The sequence below is a fragment of the Rattus norvegicus genome, chromosome 20 (genome assembly GCF_021556685.1).
Source record: "Rattus norvegicus strain SHRSP/BbbUtx chromosome 20, alternate assembly SHRSP_T2T, whole genome shotgun sequence".
NCBI lineage: Eukaryota > Metazoa > Chordata > Mammalia > Rodentia > Muridae > Rattus > Rattus norvegicus.
Genome location: NC_141553.1, coordinates 48,280,001 through 48,299,385, shown reverse-complemented (window position 1 = coordinate 48,299,385; position 19,385 = coordinate 48,280,001). Strand labels below are relative to the sequence as shown.

The window sequence follows — 19,385 nt, the reverse complement described above, 5'->3', positions numbered from 1 at the left end:
AGGGTGGTGCTGTGGGGCGTGGCTCTGTCTACACCAGGGACTGCTGGGGGCCTCCAAACTGTCTGGCCTGGCTGGGACAGGGAGAGCAGAGACTTGAGTGACCGTGCCTGAGTCCGCCCCAGTGGTACCCAAGCTGTGGGCCACTTCCGAGAGCTGGCGGAGTGGGCTCAGGCCTCCGGCAAGAAGTTTGTTTAAGCTGCAGGGTCCGAGGGTGGCGCCAGATTTCTGAGCTCCCTTCACCTCTCCCACCGAGAAATCCACACCCTGGGCGCCACCGAGGATCCAGTTGCGGGGTCCATCTCTCCTGGGACAGGTCAGCTGGCACGGAGGCTCAGGCTAAGGACAAAGCTTAAGTCCCGGTCCACACAAAGTAAGGAACTCGGGAGTCGTGTGTGTGTGTGTGTGTGTGTGTGTGTGTGTGTGTGTGTGTGTGTGTATGTGTTCGTATGTTCAACTAAGAAAGGCAGAATGTGGGAGAGGCTAGGAATTCAAGGTTCAGAACTAAAATCAAGACTCAGGAAACGGACAATGCTGAGAAACTTTGGAATCGAATTCTGTATTTTCCCTTAAGTTGTATCATGAAAGGAATTGTTCAAAATCAAGCAGCTTTGGTTAAAGTTAATAAAACAGCAGTTGTCATTTATTGCATGAGCGTTGACAAAAACTGTTTTCCTGAAAAAGTCAACGAGACTTCATGACCACACAAGTTCAACAGCCAGTGGCATGGATGCTATCAGCCCCCAGGCCGTTCTGGATTCCTGCCTACCACTGTTAATCCATGGGGCGGAAATAAAGGTTGACATTCATGAGAAGTGCTTAACCTAGGAAGAGGTGGCTACATTCTCTCTCCTTGAGATAAGGGGACCAAAAAGAGCTGAGGTTCAATGGCTGTCTTTGCGGGTTTGTGTTTGAATCAATCATTTGACCTTTTGTCTAAAGACACTGGGACACCCAGTAAAGCCCCAGCGCTCAGCACACTCAGCCGCAGCTGTTGGGGCAGAGAGAGAAGGAAGAGGAAATACCCGATCTCTGCCGGGAGAGACCAACACAGGTCACACACTCTGGAAGGCAGGGAAGCCTTTGATCTGGGCCCACTCGTGTTCTTGAGAGACATCATTCTGCTTGGAACAAATTTGCAGAATGTCAGACACACCCATATTTGAACGCAGTGTGAAAATGCTCTAAAAAGTGCACTACAAATGGGCTTCCAGCCTTCACTCTCCGTGCCTTTCCCTTCCATTAGCAGATGGACGCCAGCACGTACTGGGTCTTGTTTACGAAGGCCCAGGTTCCTCCAGAGGCTGTAGTTGAAGCCAAACAGGGTTGCTCTATGAGCAGCAAATTGTAAAAGCTGTCTTTTCAAAAGATCATAGAACGAGTTCCTCGACTCTTAAAACCTGCTGACTTACAGCTCTCCTTGATGCTAGTTAAAGACCCACAGTACAGCCAGGGAGCTGTGGGAAGGGCAGTGGTCTGCACTCCAGAAGGTCTGTCTGTCTGTAGGTCAGATTTCTGTACCAGGCCTGCTGTGGCTGGAAATCACTAACCTCAATCTCCTGGTCTCTAAATCGAGGCATTTTTTAATGACTCAACTTCCTTAGCCAGTTTCAGGTCTGGGTTCTTTTTATTGAATGTTGCCGCTTCTCAGAAACGTACAGGAAAAAAAAAAACAAAAACAAAAAAACAAAAACAAAACAAAACAAAAAAACCCAAAACCCAAGCATTTTTTCCTTTTTTCCTTATTAGAGTCTTGAGTTATGATCCTCAGTTGTGTATTTATGTGAGCTAAAAGTAGTTAGCCTAGTCATACTGGCTATATAGTTCACGTTGGAGTAAATAAAATAAATGACCCACCTGTGAAAATTCCATTTTAAAAGAATCCCATTCTAATGGCTTTGGAAAACATTGCCTTAGCAGCTGCTCAGTTTAAAGTCCCGAGGCATTAAGGACAGGATCCTCTTCTCTCTCTCTATGTGTGTGTGTGTGTGTGTGTGTGTGTGTGTGTGTGTGTGTGTGTGTGTGTGTCAGACCAAGTTCTGTCTTTCTGTAGAGCCATGTTTTACTTCCTTATCTCACCTCCCAACCTCTGATCTCCTGGGCTTAGAGCCAGAAAGAAACTTTCTAACAGCCCAGCAGACATCTGTTGGTCTATAATATGGCCTTAAATCTGAAGCCCAGAATCTTCAGCTCTCATGGGCCTGGCCTAGAGTCAGTGCAACCCTGAGAGCCACAGTTCCCAATGGAAAACAGGCAGTGAAGCAAAGGTGTATCCTGTCTAAGTTTGGAGGTGCTGGCTGGGTTCAGATTAGAGGGTCTGGAAGAGCCTCACATAATTTTGACTTGAATGGTGTGGGTTGGGGAGTTCTGACAACTTTCCAGGCGGAGAAACCACCTGCTCCTAGGCCCTCAGGCAGAAATGAGCTGGATGTGTTTAGACCAATAGAGAGGTAACCAACCAGTGTGGCCGGAAGTGAGAATGCAGAAGAAGGGCCCAAGAGGAAGCTGGGTTGGGGATTTTATTCTAGGTGCAGAGAATTGCAGAAGGAGTTGAAGTCATAATTAAAATAATATAATCTATCCGTTTAGCAAGGTGTCTTAGTCAGGGTTTCTGTTCCTGCACAAAAAACCATTATGACCAAGAAGCAAGTTGGGGAGGAAAGGGTTTATTCAGCTTACACTTCCACATTGCTGTCCATCACCAAAGGGAGTCAGGACTGGAACTCAAGCAGGTCAGGAAGCAGGAGCTGATGCAGAGGCCATGGAGGGATGTTACTTACTGGCTTGTTCCCCTGGCTTGCTTAGCTTGCTCTCTTATAGAACCCAAGACCACCAGCCCAGGGACGGCACCACCCACAATGGGCTGGGTCCTCCCACCTTGATCACTAATTGAGAAAATGCCTTACAGCTGGGTCTCATGGAGGCATTTCCACAACTGAGGCTCCTTTCTCTGTGATAACTCCAGCTTGTGTCAAGTTGACACACAAAACCAGCCAGGACACAGGTATTTTATTCTGTTTGTTGCTAAGGTGACAATGGTCAAAAATACAACTTTCTATTGGAGAAAGGGTCTGGGCAGGGGGATTACAAACCATTACTCAGAACCCGTGGCAGAGTCTAGGGAAGGGACACAATGTACAGTGAAGATGGGGACAGGATAGATTCAAAAGATAGCCTGGGGCAAACCTGATAGCACTTGGTGATAGATCCCATGTGGGGCAGAGGGTATGCAGGCATGCACGGATGCCTGCGTGCATCCAGCCTCATTAAGAATCACTCCTGGGGGCTGGGGATTTGGTTCAGTGGTAGAGCGCTTACCTAGGAAGCGCAAGGCCCTGGGTTCGGTCCCCAGCTCTGAAAAAAAAAAGAACCAAAAAAAAAAAAAAAAAAAAAAAAGAATCACTCCTGGAGGGCTGGAGAGATGGCTCAGTGGTTAGGAGCACCGACTGCTCTTCCAGAGGTCCTGAGTTCAAATCCCAGCAACCACATAGTTGTTCATGTCCATCTGTAATGGGATCCGATGCCGTCTTCAGACATGCAGGCGTATATGCAGATAAAGCACTCATATACATTAAATAAATAAATAAACGCCACTCCTGGGATGTAGCTCAGTTGGTAATCTTGCCTGGCACGTAAGAATCCCCAGTTTTATACCCAGCATCATATGCAAACTGGATGTAGTGGTCTCTATTTGTAGCACGAACACTCAGGAGAAGGAAGCTGGGGGATCAAGGTCAAGGTCATCCTCTATTACATAACAAGGTCAGCCTGAGCTCCAGAGCCCCTGTTACGAAATAACCAGGGGCAGGGAATCCCCACAAAAACTAAATAACTGCTCCTCTTTACGACTGGATGAATCTGAAATAAACTTTCCTTTCCCCCACTCCTCTCCACACTTATCCCTCTGTGTTGTGGTTTGAATATGTTTGGCCCAGGGAGCCAGCGCTATTTGGAGGTGTGGCCTTGTTAGAGGAAGTGTGTCACTGTGGGTGTGGGCTTTAAGACCCTCCTCCTAACCACGTGGGAGCCAGTCTTCTTCTAGTGGCCTGCAGATGAAGATGTAGAACTCTCAGCTCCTACTGCACTGTGCTTACCTGGATGATAATGGGCTGACCCTCTGAACCTGTGAGTCAGCCCCAATTAAATGTTGTGGTTATAAGAGATGCCTTGGTCATGGTGTCTGTTCACAGCAGTAAAACCCTAACTAAGACGGGAGTTGGTACCAGGAACTGGGTAGTGCTGAGAGTGATTTGAACTTTGCAGACCTGGCCCAAGAGGTTTAAATTTATATTAGTTGCATTGACAAAGGAAGTACCATCAGAGACTTTTTCTCTGGTTTAGTCTTATGAAGAGCATTTTAATGAAAAGGAAAAATATAAAAAGGTATGGTTCAAGTAATAAAGGGACATCAGAAAGTGAAATGGAGTTGAATCCTGTCTTCAAGGAGATAAGAGATTAAGGGAGAGGTGATCTCAGGGTAAGACCCCACCCAGCTAAACTTATTGTGTGTGTTTGCAGTTGAACAAGGAATAGTTTGGACTTTTAATCTGGAATGAACCATAATCCAGAAATGGAGGGCACACTTGTGATCCAGATCTTGAGGCTGGAAGACACAGATTTTGATCTGGATCTTGAAGAACTGTGTCCTCGAAAAGCTTAGGTCCAAGCATGGTGGTACACACCTTCAATCCCAGGAGACAAGGCAAGCAGATTCCTGAGTTCAAGGCCAGCCTAGTATAGAACAATTCCAAGTAGAGAAAAGCTTAAATTTAGGCATGGGGTACAATATATGCCCATGATCCTAGCATTCAGGAGACAGAACCATGCAGATCTGAGTTCAAGGTCAATTGACAGAGCAAATTTCAGGACAGCCAAGCTTAAGCAGTGAGGGAGTTGGAAAACAGAAAGCTGGTAATAGAATTGGGGGGGGGGGGATGTTCCAGCTCCAGCAAGCAGCAGATCTTGGGAGCTTTGGCCATGTGGCTCTGGCTTTAACGTCTAGAATAGAAGGGACTACTGGGACAGTTGATGCTGGTTGGCTGGAGTTAAGGAATTAGTGGTGGTTAAGAAGAGACCAGCATCACTGAGGTGAAATCTTTTGGGAAGTGATTCCTGAGAGTACAAAGAAACTGTGTTCCAGAGAAAGCCAAGGTTGTAACTCGTGCTGCTGCTGGACTTGGTAATGTGTGAGAGTCACCCAGGTGGCATGAAGGGACCATGAAGAGCAGCTGAGGCTTGGCACTCTGAGAGGCCATGGAAGGCCATTGGTGAAGTGCAGCCTCAGTTGCAGTTGATGGTCCAGGACTGAAAGGGTCATTGAAGAAGTTGAGGTTTGGAACCATGAAGGGAGCCTATGAGGGGCTATTGTTGAAGCCTAGTTTCAGTGGAAGACCCCAGCGTATTGGAGATGCCAGTGCCATTGGATGATCACCAAGTACAGCAGTGGCAATGGAGTAGAGTCGACCAGAGCCTAGAGTGCTACAGAGGACAGAGCTGGAGAAGTGACGCCAGCCCTTTGGAGGAGCCCAGATTATGTGTGAATCCCAGACACTGGGGGAAAAAGCTGTGACGTTTAAGTTGCCTTGGAGACCCCAAGATGTTTGAGATGCCAGAGCCGTGGGCTATCTGCTGAGGAAAGCTGCTAACAGAAAGTGGAACCAGCCCAGGAGACAGCAGTTTATTGCGCCCAACAAAGAGGAAAAAGGAGTTGGGGATGTGAAGACCGCCTTGGTATCAGATATGGAAATGCAGAGTTTGGAGTTTGCCCAGCTGATTTCCTGCCCTGCTTTGGGCATTACTGTGAAGTGATTGGATGGATCTCAGAAGAGACTTTGAACTTTGGATTTTTAACATTGTCGAGACTGCCATGATTATGGAGACTTTGGAAGTTGGACTAAGTGTAGTCTTCATTATGCCATGTTTAAGTATGGCCCCCACAGGCTCATATTTGAATAAGTTCAAGGGGTGGAATGCGGTGGTTTGAATATGCTCGGCCAGGGAGCAGCACTCCTTTGGAGGTGTGGCCTCGTTAAGATACTCTGTAGCCTGCCCTCTGCACATCCGTTTCTCTGCAGGTCAGAGAAGGATTTCACAGGCTCCTCCACAGCAGGGACCCCATTCTTTCCACATTTCCTTTTGTTCTTCAAACACAATTAGAAGGACTTCTCCAGACCAAAAGTCACCTAATCATGTAATTTGGAAAATGTGGCTTTCTGTAATTTTGCCCAACGGTACTTCAGTCTAACTTTTCATTTAACGGGGAGAGAGTAACATGGAGCTGTTACACACCTGAAATGCCGGAACTTGGTAGGTGGAGACGGGGGATGAGAACATCAAGCCCAGTCTGACCTGTATGAGGTTCCGGCTGGACAAACGAAACCAAAATTAAAGCCAATAGTCAAACTACTCTTGGAAAATCACTTTCAAATTCATGATGGGCTCTATTACAGTTACCAAGAGTCAAAATAGTAAATCCCGGCCCAGGACACAGAGTTTCTGTCCCGAGAGTGGGCATTTCTTTTTTTTCTTCCTTGTACGTCACAGAAGTTAATCACTTTTCAAAGAGCCACGATCCTTTGACAATATCACCGAAAGGTGGTCAGGTTCCTATTTTACCAAAACTCTAGTTGAATGAGCGTTAAAGACTTGTCTAATGTGGGGCAGTTCAGGTGAGAAGGGCCCGCTAGCCCAAGTCCTCTGGCTTAGTCACGTGAGCTGACTGAAACAAGATGATTACAGTGGCTCCAGCTCCTTTCAGAGGTCACTCCGTCCTAAGCGGGCAAGGTAGGCCAGGGAGATTGTGGTTTTAGAGGTTATCCCTATTTACAAAAGCAAGGACAAAGGGTTTCCTTAGATTTCATGAGGGTTTAGGCGGAAACTTAGAAACTGAAAATACAAATGTAGCTTAATGCTTATAAAACAAATCTGTTCCAGACTCAAAATTCTTACTTTAAAAAATAGAAGTGGGGGGGCAACTTAAGGTATGCCCACCTTCGAAATAACGTCTATCTAGTTGGTAAATTCTGATTAATAGCAAAAATGCTGTATAACTGAGACAGCACTGGTCCCTTTCTGTAGGAGAGACACTAAGTACGTTTGATTGTGTGTCAGCCTTTCAGACACGGAACTTACTTTCCATCTCAACTCATTTTTGTCAATGCAGTATAATGGGATCAGCCAGGTTTGGGCCTCAGTTCCGGCTCTGCCACTCTATGGCTTTTATCTCCTTGGGCCTCACTGTTCTCATCTATAAAATGGGCCTAATGATAATGATACTTACCTCATAGGAATGTCATGAAGAGTAAGCAGGACTTGCTTCCTATGGGTTACGGGTGTGTCCTAGCACGGTCCCTTCTCAGCATAGCCCATTAGCACTGAATTGTGCCTTGCCCCCTCCCCCTCCCAAATCTATGTTGAAGCCCCAACCCTACTGCCTCCAAGCAGGGCTGCATTTGGAAACAGGACCTTTCAAGAGTTACTGCAGTTACACATTAGGTTTAGTGTGGGCCAATGCAGCATGCCTGACGTCTCTGAAAGGTGGAAGGCTGGACACGGAAAGACACAGAAAGCAAGCAGGAAGCTAGGGGAAGAGGTCTCAGAGACATTGGATCTCTGCCATCTGTCACATTTCTTTTTTTTCTTTTTGTGGTTCTTTTTTTCGGAGCTGGGGACCAAACCCAGGGCCTTGTGCTTCCTAGGTAAGCGCTCTACCACTGAGCTAAATCCCCAGCCCCCATCTGTCACATTTCTAACCAGGGTTGTAATAACATAAACCCCAGTTGTTGAAAAAGCAGTGCTTACTAAGTCAGACCATGGCCAGGTCTCCAAACCATGTGGAATCCCAGAAATCCCAGAAATCCCAGGAATTGCATGAATCCTGGTTGTTTTGCTTTTTGAGACAACGTTACCATGCAGCCCTGGCTGTCCTGGAACTCACTCTGTAGAGCAGACTGGCCTAGAACTCAAGAGACCTGCCTGCCTCTGACTCCCGAGTGCTGGAATTAAAGGTGTGGTAGTAATGCACCTGTTTTTAATCAAAAGCACCAGATCCAGGGGATCTGACACTCACTTCTGACTTCTGAGGGCACATGATCCACAGACATACATGCTGGCAAAACACCCATAAATATAAAAATGAAGCAAACCTTTATAAAAGTTTGTTTTAGAAAGCTATTAAAAAGGAGGTTCATTCCAAAGGGCAGGGTATGTACTGGGGACACACCCATATACAGGGTGTGTATTTGAGCCTCAATATTCTCATCTGTAAAATGGGCCTAATGATAATGATACTAACCTCATAGGAATGTCATGAAGAGTAAGCAGGGGGTAGTCAGAGTAATGAGGGAGCTAGGGCAAGAAAGTTGCCATCACTTCCTGATTCTCCTGTGACAGCTGGTCAGATGGTACAGTCAAGACTGGTACCTGGTCCCTTGCTACAGAGTCTGGAAGGGCTTACAATGTGGCCACATAAACCATGGAACTGGACTTACTTCTAAAAGTTAAACCTAAGTATTTTTCTCAGTTTTCTTTCTTTCTTTCTTTCTTTCTTTTTTCTTCTTTTTTTTTCGGAGCTGGGAACTGAACCAAGGGCCTTGCGCTTGCTAGGCAAGTGCTCTACCACTGAGCTAAATCCCCAAACCCCTCAGTTTTCAAATAGTTGTCTGAACTCCTTCATAGACGAATCTAGGTTTTTAGCCTATACATTGTATGAAACCTAAAGGCAAATCAAAAAGCAGTAAACACTGTTGCCAAAACTGATACGCAGGCAGTACGAAACACACAAGTGATTATGAGAATTCTGTATGGAGGAGAGGATGTAAAACTCTCATTAATACAGTTTAGCATTAATTACATGTTGAAAGACTTGGCAGTGAAATGTTCTAGTCACATTCTATTACTGTGTCAAACACCTTGACCAAAGCAAGCTGGGGAAGAAAGGGTTTACTAGGCTTTTACTTTCAAGTTGTGATCCATCCCTGTGGGGAGTCCAGGCGGGAGTTGAGAGTAGGACGCAGTGAAACTTGGTTTGATAGCCTGCTCGCTGAGTCACTTACTGGTTCATGCTTAACCAGCTCTTTAATATAGCCTAGAGGCCACCTGCTTGAGGCATGGTGCTACCGGAAGGGATGGGCCCACAGTTCCTCACATGTATCCCTACAGACCAACAGGAGCTAGGCCAGAGGCTCTCAACCTGTGGGCTGAAGCCCCTTTGGGGATTGGGGTGGTAGAATGACACTTTCACAGGTCATTTACAGCTATAAAGTAGCAACCAAGGTAACTTTATAGTTGGGGGTCACCACAACATGGGGAGCATTATGAAGGTTGAGAGGCTCTGCTCTGGGCAATCCCTCAGTTGCTTCTCTGTAAGATGCTGTATGGCCGTGCTGACAAGAGCGAGCAGGATAGTAGGTAACTAACTTCGTTAGGTTAATAGCCCCTACTGTTGCATGTGGCTTTGGAAAATTATAAGTTCCCCAGTGCTGAGGATGGAGCCCAGTCTTGTGTATGCAGGGGCACGTTCTACCGTTGAACTACATCCCCAGGCCTTGTTTTCTTTCACAGGCTCTAATAGCTCAGGCTAGCCTTCAACTCAAGGCACTCCTGCCTCCGCCTGAGTCCGGGGATCATAGGCCTGCACTACCAGGCCTGCCCACAGTGTTTATTTCTTGGTGCTGAGGTAGACTGTGATAAAGTAACCTAAATTTAACTTGTAACCAGTCATGTAGGCCTGGAGACCACATCTGCAGTCAGTCACTTGAGAGGACACACTTAACTCAGCCTGGACATAACAGTGCAACACTGTTCTCAGAAATAATAAACAAACAGTCTCGGATTAGGAGTAGAGCTCACGCTTAGCATAGGTACCTATGGGCTGAGTCTCCTACGCCAAAACCAAACCCACAGCTCCTCGATCATGTTTCTGAATAATTATCTAGCTATCAACAGGGAGACATTTTTACTTTAATACAATGTAGAAGTCTAGGAAAAAATTCAATTTTTTTTTTTCTTTTTTTCGGAGCTGGGGACCGAACCCAGGGCCTTGCGCTTCCTAGGCAAGCACTCTACCACTGAGCTAAATCCCCAACCCCTCAATGTTTTGAAAAGACGGTAAATACCTTGTGCTTTAAGAATAAACAGGCTAGAGCGATGGCTCAGGGGATAAGGCCTGTATATAAGCCATGCTCACACGTCACAGTGAATACATAGCTCAAATGACTAAACTGAGTCTAAATTACTAAAGGGAAGCAGCATTTGTGCCAGTCAGATCAGAGTGCACATTACACAGCCGATCCGTATCTACAACTTGGTATTCAATTTATAAATTATGTCTAATAAAACAACTCGGTGCATATAGAACAAAAATGTTCTTGCTAATGTGAAGAATTGTCTAGTTCTTTAATTTGCAGAAATATAGTGGATTTGGCTGGGAATACACGAAGGGAAGAAGAATGACGGCTGTGAAGACACGAGTTCACACCGACGGTCCCCTGCACCGTGTTCCCAGCACCCTATCTCTTTCCTCAAGCAAGGCCGCCAGCTTCCTGAGAAGTCCAAGAATTCAACTAGTGCAGTGATCGTGAAAACAGAACCCAGACATAACTTAGTGTTGGCTTGAAAGTCCCTCCATCATGGACGCAGGCGGCTGCTTTCGCTCTGAGGCTCAGAAGGAAGCGGTGTGGAGTGGGGTTAACCTGGACGGCCATGCAGACAGAGCCCAGTTCTTCCTGCAGGAGTCCTACGATGGACGATGGACGCGGAACTCAGAATGCTGCGCTCAAGTACAAGTCAGCAGTGCATTTAGGACTTATGGTACACTGAGAAACTTTAAAGTTCCAGGTAACTAAGACTTCTTTTTGATAAAAATCAAGTATCATTATCTGACAAAATTTGGTTTATTTGGAATGAGTATCTTGATCCAGTTTCATACTTTGGAGATTTTTTTTTTTTTTTTTTTTGGTTCTTTTTTTTCGGAGCTGGGGACCGAACCCAGGGCCTTGCGCTTCCTAGGTAAGCGCTCTACCACTGAGCTAAATCCCCAGCCCCGGAGATTTTTTAAAATAAAATTTAATAGCCTGCTTCTTTAAAAAAAAATGTATAAATCCACGTTTTGAAGCAAAGTTGTATTCAAAACCTTTAAAGTTACTTTGGCTTTTGTGTCGCGAGTATGGTTTGTGAGCATGACAAGATAGCTTCAGTGCAACACGGTCAGCCCGCCCCGCCGTACCACACAGAGATAAATCCAAGAGGCGCTCTCTTAGGGGTAAGTTCCTGGAGGGGAATCTTGCCGTGATCACTTACAGTAGGGCTGACTCGTTTGGGAATGGCAAGCATACTGCCCAAGAGAAATAACCCCACTATACCCAAAGATGCACCCCAGGCACGACTCTGTTGGTTCTAAACCAGACCATACTCTATGGCTGTGGACATTCAACACTTACAGAAAAGTATAATAAAATCAATGCCCCTGAAGGAAAACTACCAATCCTGAAGAGCAGATAGTAGATCAAAGTGGAAACCCTCATCAATATTTAAATGCCAAATATGAGTTGATGTTATAGATAAGACAGACTCTGCCCTGACGGAGCCCATTATAAGTAAGGGGCAGATCACATCTTTAAGGATCTATAAGAGGACGGCCCAAAGGGCCACCCCGCCACTGTGGCTCCAGGGGAAGGGTCCAGGGGAACAGTCAGAGGTGCCTGTGTCAGCTCTGCCCCTGGCCTAGTGGAGGGGGGAGAGGAGGCTCGGGCTCCTGTGTCCGCTGCAGGCACTGAGCTGGATGTTTGCTCCTGGTGAGCATGGAGGTGCTCCAGCGTTTCCTTGGACAGTGTGATCACATGCACTGGCTCGGTCTGGGAGGTGTCCATCTGGCTTCCAATCATGCCGAGGCTCTGAATGTGCTCTGTCTGCTCCTGCTGAGCTGAAAGAATCAGGCCCTGCAGTTGCTCCGGCTGCTGTGTGAGCAGGGTGATGTTGGCAGCCGGGTCTGTGGCCATGTTCTGAGAGCTCTCAGCAGCTACAATGCTAACTCCCTGGCTGGGAGTGGGCATGAAGTTAATGTTATGCACAGAGTCGGTAACGAGAAGCTGAATCTCCTGCTCTCCTGAGGCGGAGAGCTGGTATGGCTGCAGCTGAAGAACGTTCCGCACCTCGTCAGCACTACTGCCAGAAACACTGCTGGAGTCTGACGCGTGCTTCTCCTTGCTGTGGATTTTCAGGTGAGCCTTCAAATTGTCTAGGCGAGCAAACTGTAGGCTACACTCAGGGCAGGAGAAAGGCTTTTTGCCCGTATGTAAGACGCAGTGTCTCCTCTTGGCACTGGAGTCAGAGAAGCATTTGCCGCAGATGCTGCAGGAGTACGGCTTTTCTCCTCTGTGAGAAAACATACAGAAACACTAGCCTTCTACTTCCTGCTTTACTTAGGCAGAAGCAATCAAGAGTCATGGAACGTCAAGCCCCACACCTGACCCTTGAGTGTTTACTGTCCCTTAATGCCAGTGACTCAATCCAGGCCAAAACCTTTAAACTAAACTCTATCTCTGCTTTAAACAAACAAAACAAAAAACCCCAAAACCAAAACCAAAAGAACACGGGAGTACTGATCAGGCTGAGTCTAAGTCACAGGTTCTCCACCAACTTGTGGACTTTGAGCAAGCCACTGTATGTGCTTCCGTTTCAAGTTTCAACTATAAAAAGGGTGGGGCTGGAGAGATGGCTCAGAGGTTAAGAGCACTGACTGCTCTTCCAGAGGTCCTGAGTTCAAATCCCAGCAACCACATGGTGGCTCACAACCATCTGTAATGGGGTCTGATGCCCTCTCCTGGGGTGTCTCGAAGATACAGTGTACTCATATAAACAAACAAACAAGCAAATGTGGCTATAAAGGGGCTAAGGTAGGGTGTCAGATGGGACTACATGGGCTGAAAGTTTATAATTTTGTTCTGTGTTTTCAAATAAAAAGTAAACATTTCATATTGCATGGACAGTTCTATTTTGGTTTTAGTTCTTACAGCTTTTTTTTTTTTCTTTGGTTCTTTTTTTCGGAGCTGGGGACCGAACCCAGGGCCTTGCGCTTCTTAGGCAAGCGCTCTACCACTGAGCTAAATCCCCAGCCCCCTTACAGCTTTTTTTAGGCTTTAAATAGGTATGAATGTATATATGTATACATGTATATATGTATATGATTAATATCAATATTAAAAACCCAAGTAGCTCCTAATCATTTCTGAAACTTTTAGATAAATACCTAAATCCAACCTGGGAGTAATTTTTCTGAACAGAGTACTTGTTCAGAAAATACTTTTTCTTTTGGATGGAATTTTCCTATGAGGTCCAGTTTGGCTTTGAACTCGATCCTTCTGCCTCTGCCTAGCAGGTGCTGGGCTGGTAGGCATACACTATCGTAACCACCTTCAGATAACATTGATTTTTTCCCCCTTCTTTTGGGACATGGTCTAACTCTGTAGTCTAGGCTAGCCTTAAACTTGTGGGCCATCCTCCTGCTTCCAGCTCCCAAGTGCTAAGACTGCATGGGTACTTCATGGGTACTTCATGGGTTCTTCATGGTTACTGCATGGGCACTTCACTGATGTGTGTGCAGCCTCTCTGTGTGCATGTGGAGGCCAGAGGTTATGCTGGGTCTTCCTCTCTCAGCCTCCACCTTGGTTTTTGAGACAGGGCCTCTCATTGAACGTGGAGCTCGCCATCCCAGCTAGACGGGTTGGAAGCCCCTGGGACCCACCTGCCTGCTGCGCCCTCTTCCATGTTCGCAGAGCTACCTCTGGCTGTTACGGAGGCTGGAGACATGAGCAAACGCTCCAGCAGTTCAGTCCCTCAGCCCCTCCCCAGGCCCTGATGTAGTTCTGACTGGCCTCCCTCAATACACATTAAATAATGAGATCAACAATGCAGATTGTACTGGCCACAATCGATACTGCTGATTTTGCTTAAATGAGAAATTTAATTAATGAAAAAATAAAATAAACATAAATAAAATTCTACCATGACATCAACTAGAGAAAAGGCTTACATAGTCACAGGTTACCCCACAAAACACCGGAGTCCAAGGGCTGACCCAGTGACAAAATACCTAAGAAATTAACTGAAGGAGCTAGGGGCGGTGGCTCACACCTGTAATCCCAGTGCTCAGGGCGGATGGAGAAGCAAGAGTCTGTGTGAGGCCAGCACGCCCTACAGAGTTAAGTCCTATCTTACCCACACCCAAACCAGCTTACCGGTGGATTCTGATGTGGGTCTGGAGGGAGCTCTTTGCTGTGAAAGATTTCCCACAGATTTCACAAGTAAATGGCTTCTCACCTTAAAACAAGGAAGAAAGAGGAAAGTGTTTGTACATACACACCCAATATTAAAAACTAACAATCCAAACCACTTTCCTTCACAGTGGGAAAAGGACAGAGGAAACTGTCTGTCAGAGTGCAGGCACCACGACCAGACGGTTCCTCTGCACCTGAGCTCCAGGGAGGGCCAAGGGGGTGCAGAGGTGTGGCTCCGCCCAGGAGGGCTGATGGAGAAGCTGTTCGTACATGCGGGACAGAAGCTTTTGTATCTACTCCTACATTTTCTATTTCCTTTTTAAAATATGTATCTCTCTTACATACGTGAGTGCTCTATCTGCATGTACACCTGCACACCAGAAGAGGGCATCAGATCATACAGATGGTTGTGAGCCACCATGTGGTTGCTGGGAATTGAACTCAGGACCTCTGGAAGAGCACACAGTGCTCTTAACCTCTGAGCCATCTCTCCAGGCCACTCCTGCATTTTCTAACACTGACTAACATTGACTGACTCTTGCCCTACTGTGGGACTTCTGGGCTGGGTGAGCCACTAGACCTCCTGTGCCCTAGGGCTTAGTTCTCCCACTCAGAGTTACCTGCCAAATATGTGTAGAATCTGACTCTTCCCTCTTGGATCATAGCAGCCTCCAAATGGGCCTATTGCTTCCTGGCTACACACTGTCACCAAGGCAAACAGCGAGTGTGGCCTCTCCACACTAACAGACCATTTCACAGTGGCAGCAAATGCTCTAATAGCTCCATCTGGAGGCAGCAGCCAAAGCTTTAGATTACAGCAGGTCACAGCTCTTCATACACCACACACCCGTGCACACACACGCACTCACAGATGATGCTCATCCAGAAACCCTGCCAAATGAATGACCTTCCCAGGGGTGGTGCAAGGCTCACATAGAATGACTTTTAACAGAACTGGTGTTTTCAGTGTTGGTTTGCACAGCACACATGCAGCAGTGGACTATCAGAGCGCCAGGAGCAAGGCAAAGGGGTGCTAATGTGGGCAAGAGGAGTTTGGGGAGGCCAGCGGCAAGACCCAGTCTCACTAGAGGACAGCAGAGTGGAGGCCGACTTGAGATGTTCTTTCTGCGGATACTGTACCCAGGCTCCACGGGCAGGGGATGGATGGACGAGCAGGCTGGATCAGTCAGCAAGCTCACCCCATTAAGTTTTATCACTCCAAAGGTTAAGACCGGGTGGCTTTCTAATCACAGGTGGGGCCTACTCAGACCCTGGTCAGTTTCCACCGCTCACGTGACACACTCTACCTGCATTTCAGATACATGGAGAGCTGGTAATACTTCTTTCTGCACTTGTCCTGAGCCACCCACCACTTGCTGCTTTCCTGATTCTACTCCACTCTGGGAACAAGGCCCATCCTCCTTTTTGTGGCTCCATCATACTGCATTGCACTGGGATTCGTAATGGAGACACACGGTCTCTGCAAGGGGATGATACCCTGAGGAGCACAGGAAAACCGGGACAGGCAAGATGAATTCATGTCAATACTCAGGCATAGATACTTTAGAAGCTTTGGACCTAACCCACAGGATGAGGCTGAACTTTGTAATGTGACTAAGCAAGATGGCCACACTAGCACGGGAGCCCACCTTAGATCAGTATTTATCTAAGACCACCAAGGGACAGAGATGTTGGAGGGATGGACCTGCTCTCTGTGTACATCTGGAGTCACAGGACGGCTGCTGCAGTGAGACACCGCTAATTCCCTTTAGTTGACTGCAGTACACTAAGCAGGGTTCCAATCTCTGCTGTGGTCTCTGGGAGCACTGCTATCAGGAAAGGGGTGGTAAGGACAGCAGAGACGCACAGTCCATAGAAGTGGTGCACATGTGAAATCCTAGCACTCCTGATGCTAAGACAGGACGACCCTAGTTCTTAGAGCAAGAGCCTTTTAAAGAACAAAAACCACAAGCAAACAAGCACTTCTCCCACACCTCCCACCATTCCTGTGAGTTTCTTCTCCCACACCTCCCACCATTCCTGTGAGTTTCTTCTCCCACACCTCCCACCAGTCCTGTGAGTTTCTTCTCCCACACCTCCCACCAGTCCTGTGAGTTTCTTCTACCACACCTCCCACCATTCCTGTGAGTTTCTTCTCCCACACCTCCCACCAGTCCTGTGAGTTTCTTCTCCCACACCTCCCACCAGTCCTGTGAGTTTCTTCTCCCACACCTCCCACCATTCCTGTGAGTTTCTTCTCCCACACCTCCCACCAGTCCTGTGAGTTTCTTCTCCCACACCTCCCACCATTCCTGTGAGTTTCTTCTCCCACACCTCCCACCAGTCCTGTGAGTTTCTTCTCCCACACCTCCCACCAGTCCTGTGAGTTTGCCTGGCTGCACTGCATCCCCACAAGGCTGACTGCTCCAGGTCAGGGAGAGGATCCAGTTCTCTCGGATCCAGCCCCAGCAGTACTGGCTGCCCACTAGCATGCTGCTTCTACCCTCTCTTTGGATGCCCTCCTGGGAAAGAGATCTTCAGTGCCCGGTGCATGGCATCTTACCCAGACAGTGTGCACTTGACCATCTAAGGAACAAACGACAGCCTATGTTTTCAAACACAGTATGGCTATGCTGGGAAAATCTCTGCTTGACATCCTGGGTCAGAGTAGGAAACAGGCTGCTGATGCCTCTCAGTGTCACTGAACTGAATGCTAGAGACAGACAGACAGGTCATACAAAGACCCTGTCCTTGAAGAACCCCAATATTTTGATGGGTTTGGTTTATCTCCACCCCAGGACCAATGTTTAACTTTGTTTCTGCATTTTCCTGAACAAACAAACTCCCACACATACTGTACTCCCTTCTGAGATGGGTTCGTTATATTGTTATAAAGGAGACGCTTCTCCTTTCTACCCCCCATGCAAGGACTACTTCCTCATAAAAACCACAAGTCTTGTTAAGTAGCCCACACCTGTGATCTCAATCCACCGGAGGCTGATGCAGGAGCCTGCCATGGAGTTTATGCTAGAAGCAGCTCCTTTCTGAACTGTTCATCAGTTGGGCCGCCTCAGCCCTGGGCTACCCATCTATCAAGCTTTTCAGGGATTCGAGCTCATCGAAGCCTTACACATATTAAGGCCATGTGTGTGCATGTACACTCACAGTTGGGCGTGCACCTCTCCTTCAGGCTCACATATCCACTCACCTACCCTGCACACACATGACCCACCTCAGACCCTGCATGTCCCACAGCGTTGTTCCTTCCAGGTGCTTTCTCCTCTCCCGTTTCACCTGTCACCTGTACCCACACCTAACCACCAGCAAAGCATACTGACTCTTCCTCAGAATCTTTCCAAAGCAGGCGCATTTGCTGTGGTGTCCATGGTCAGGGCACTAGACTAGGCCCACGACTGTAGCATCCCTCTGCTTGATACAGAAGTATACTATTAAGACTCAGCCATACCATATCACTCTTCTTGGTGAGGCCATCTAAGTCTTCACTGTGGCCTCCAATTAAGCTAACATGCTCAGGGGAACCATGGGGTTGTGTGAGGTCTGAGTGGGGACTTCTCAGGCTTTGTCCTAGCCAATTCAGTGACAAGCTCAGGGTTGAAATCAGGACTGTCTTGTTAAGAAGCTTTTCAAATGTTTGAGAACAGACAGAGGTGTGTCGAATGGCCTCCGGGGTCCCCCGTGGCTTACTCAGCACGCTTCCTTCTCCGGCCTCTCTGCTCCTGCCTCCCACCTAGGATCCTCTCCCCACATAGCCATGTCTGTCTCACTCCCCATGGAACTCTGGACTCCATCTAAGAGGCTCCCATCCCTGAGACCTTCCCAGGTCAGCCCCATGCCCACGGGAAGGAAGCACCCCTTCCCATTCCCGTTTTCCTGCTTCACGGTTTATTTCCACACTGCACTGGCACGGGACACTTTTTGTTTGTGTTCTGTCTCTGTTCAAAGGCTGATGTGGCCCCAGCAGGGACTTGGACATCTCACTATCTGTCCTCTGGGCCCCAAACAGAGACTGGTACACAGCAAACGTTCAGTGCACACATACTGAATGACTGCCATTGCACTTCACAGACCCTATCAATGAGGATGTCTAAGGGAGTGAAGGAGACTGTGTGATAGTTCGGTTGATAAGGACACCAACCCCAGACTGACTGATACCCAAGACCCACATGGTGGAGGAAATCAACTCCCACACACTGTCCTCTGACTTCCACATGTACTCTGTGGCACATGTGTGCACAAAGATGGGCACACAAACCCATCTACAATGACAAACAATGTTACTGCAAATAGAGAATGCACAAAGCTAACTTTTATAAAGTTCGCCCCTTATAAGATAATTTCCTATTGCTTAGGCGACACACTCTGGAGAGAGGACTCAGTGATTAAAAGCACTGATTGCTCTTCCAAAGGTCCCAAGTTCAATTCCTAGGACCCACCTGGCGCCTAACAACTTCTGGTCTCTGAATACTAGACGCGCATGGAGCACACATACATGCAGGCAGCCTCCTACATAAAATAAATAAATCTCAAAAAAAGTTCTAGAGAAAAACTCCCTGGAATCAGAAATATAACATTCTCCCAGATTTTAGAAAACTAACTCTGTCTCTGTCGCGCACACGCACACACGCACAGAGAGACATTTTAGGAAGGGGATCAAGCCCACACAGAAAGTTCATCGTGTTTCACACAACCTTCCCCACATATCCTGGTGGGTGACGTCAGGCAGTCTTGAGTGTCTGAATCCTGACTAGGCCCTTCCCCTGGGGACCGGCGTGGCACATTTCACTGTGGTGTCCCACTGACACTAAAAAAGTGACCGGTCCCACACCCTTGGTGGTGACAATCAATCTGAAGTAGCTTTTCTTAGTTAGGAAATTACTAACCTGCAATTAAAAATCAAAGTCCACAGAGCCCACAATCAAACTACTGTTTGTTTGTTTGTCTGAGCCAGGGTTTCTCTGTGCAGCCCTGGCTGTCCTGAACTCACCTGAAGAGCAGGCTGGCCTTAAGATTTGCCTGCCTCTGCCTTTGTGGTGCTCAGATTAAAGACCTGTGCCACCACTGTCTTAAACTGCTCTAGTATACGTTATTAGTAGA

At 47.3% G+C, this 19,385-nt stretch overlaps 1 protein-coding gene and 1 long non-coding RNA gene across 2 annotated transcripts in view; one reads left to right on the top strand and one right to left on the bottom strand.

Annotated features, from left to right (window-relative positions):
- Window positions 1–35: 35 nt before the first annotated feature.
- On the top strand, window positions 36–11,458 carry LOC147998731 (uncharacterized). The gene is made up of 2 exons (XR_015645925.1): window positions 36–370; window positions 10,404–11,458. It is a non-coding gene; the product is annotated as an uncharacterized LOC147998731 (long non-coding RNA).
- Window positions 10,150–19,385, bottom strand: part of Zbtb24 (zinc finger and BTB domain containing 24) — a 16,665-nt gene continuing 7,429 nt past the window's right edge. Inside the window, exons 6-7 of the mRNA NM_001098667.2 lie at window positions 14,232–14,313; window positions 10,150–12,369 (exon numbers count right to left, since the gene is read on the bottom strand). Of these exons, the coding sequence (NP_001092137.2) occupies window positions 11,604–12,369; window positions 14,232–14,313 (848 nt within the window). The 3' untranslated portion in view covers window positions 10,150–11,603. The remainder of the gene's footprint in view (window positions 12,370–14,231; window positions 14,314–19,385) is intronic.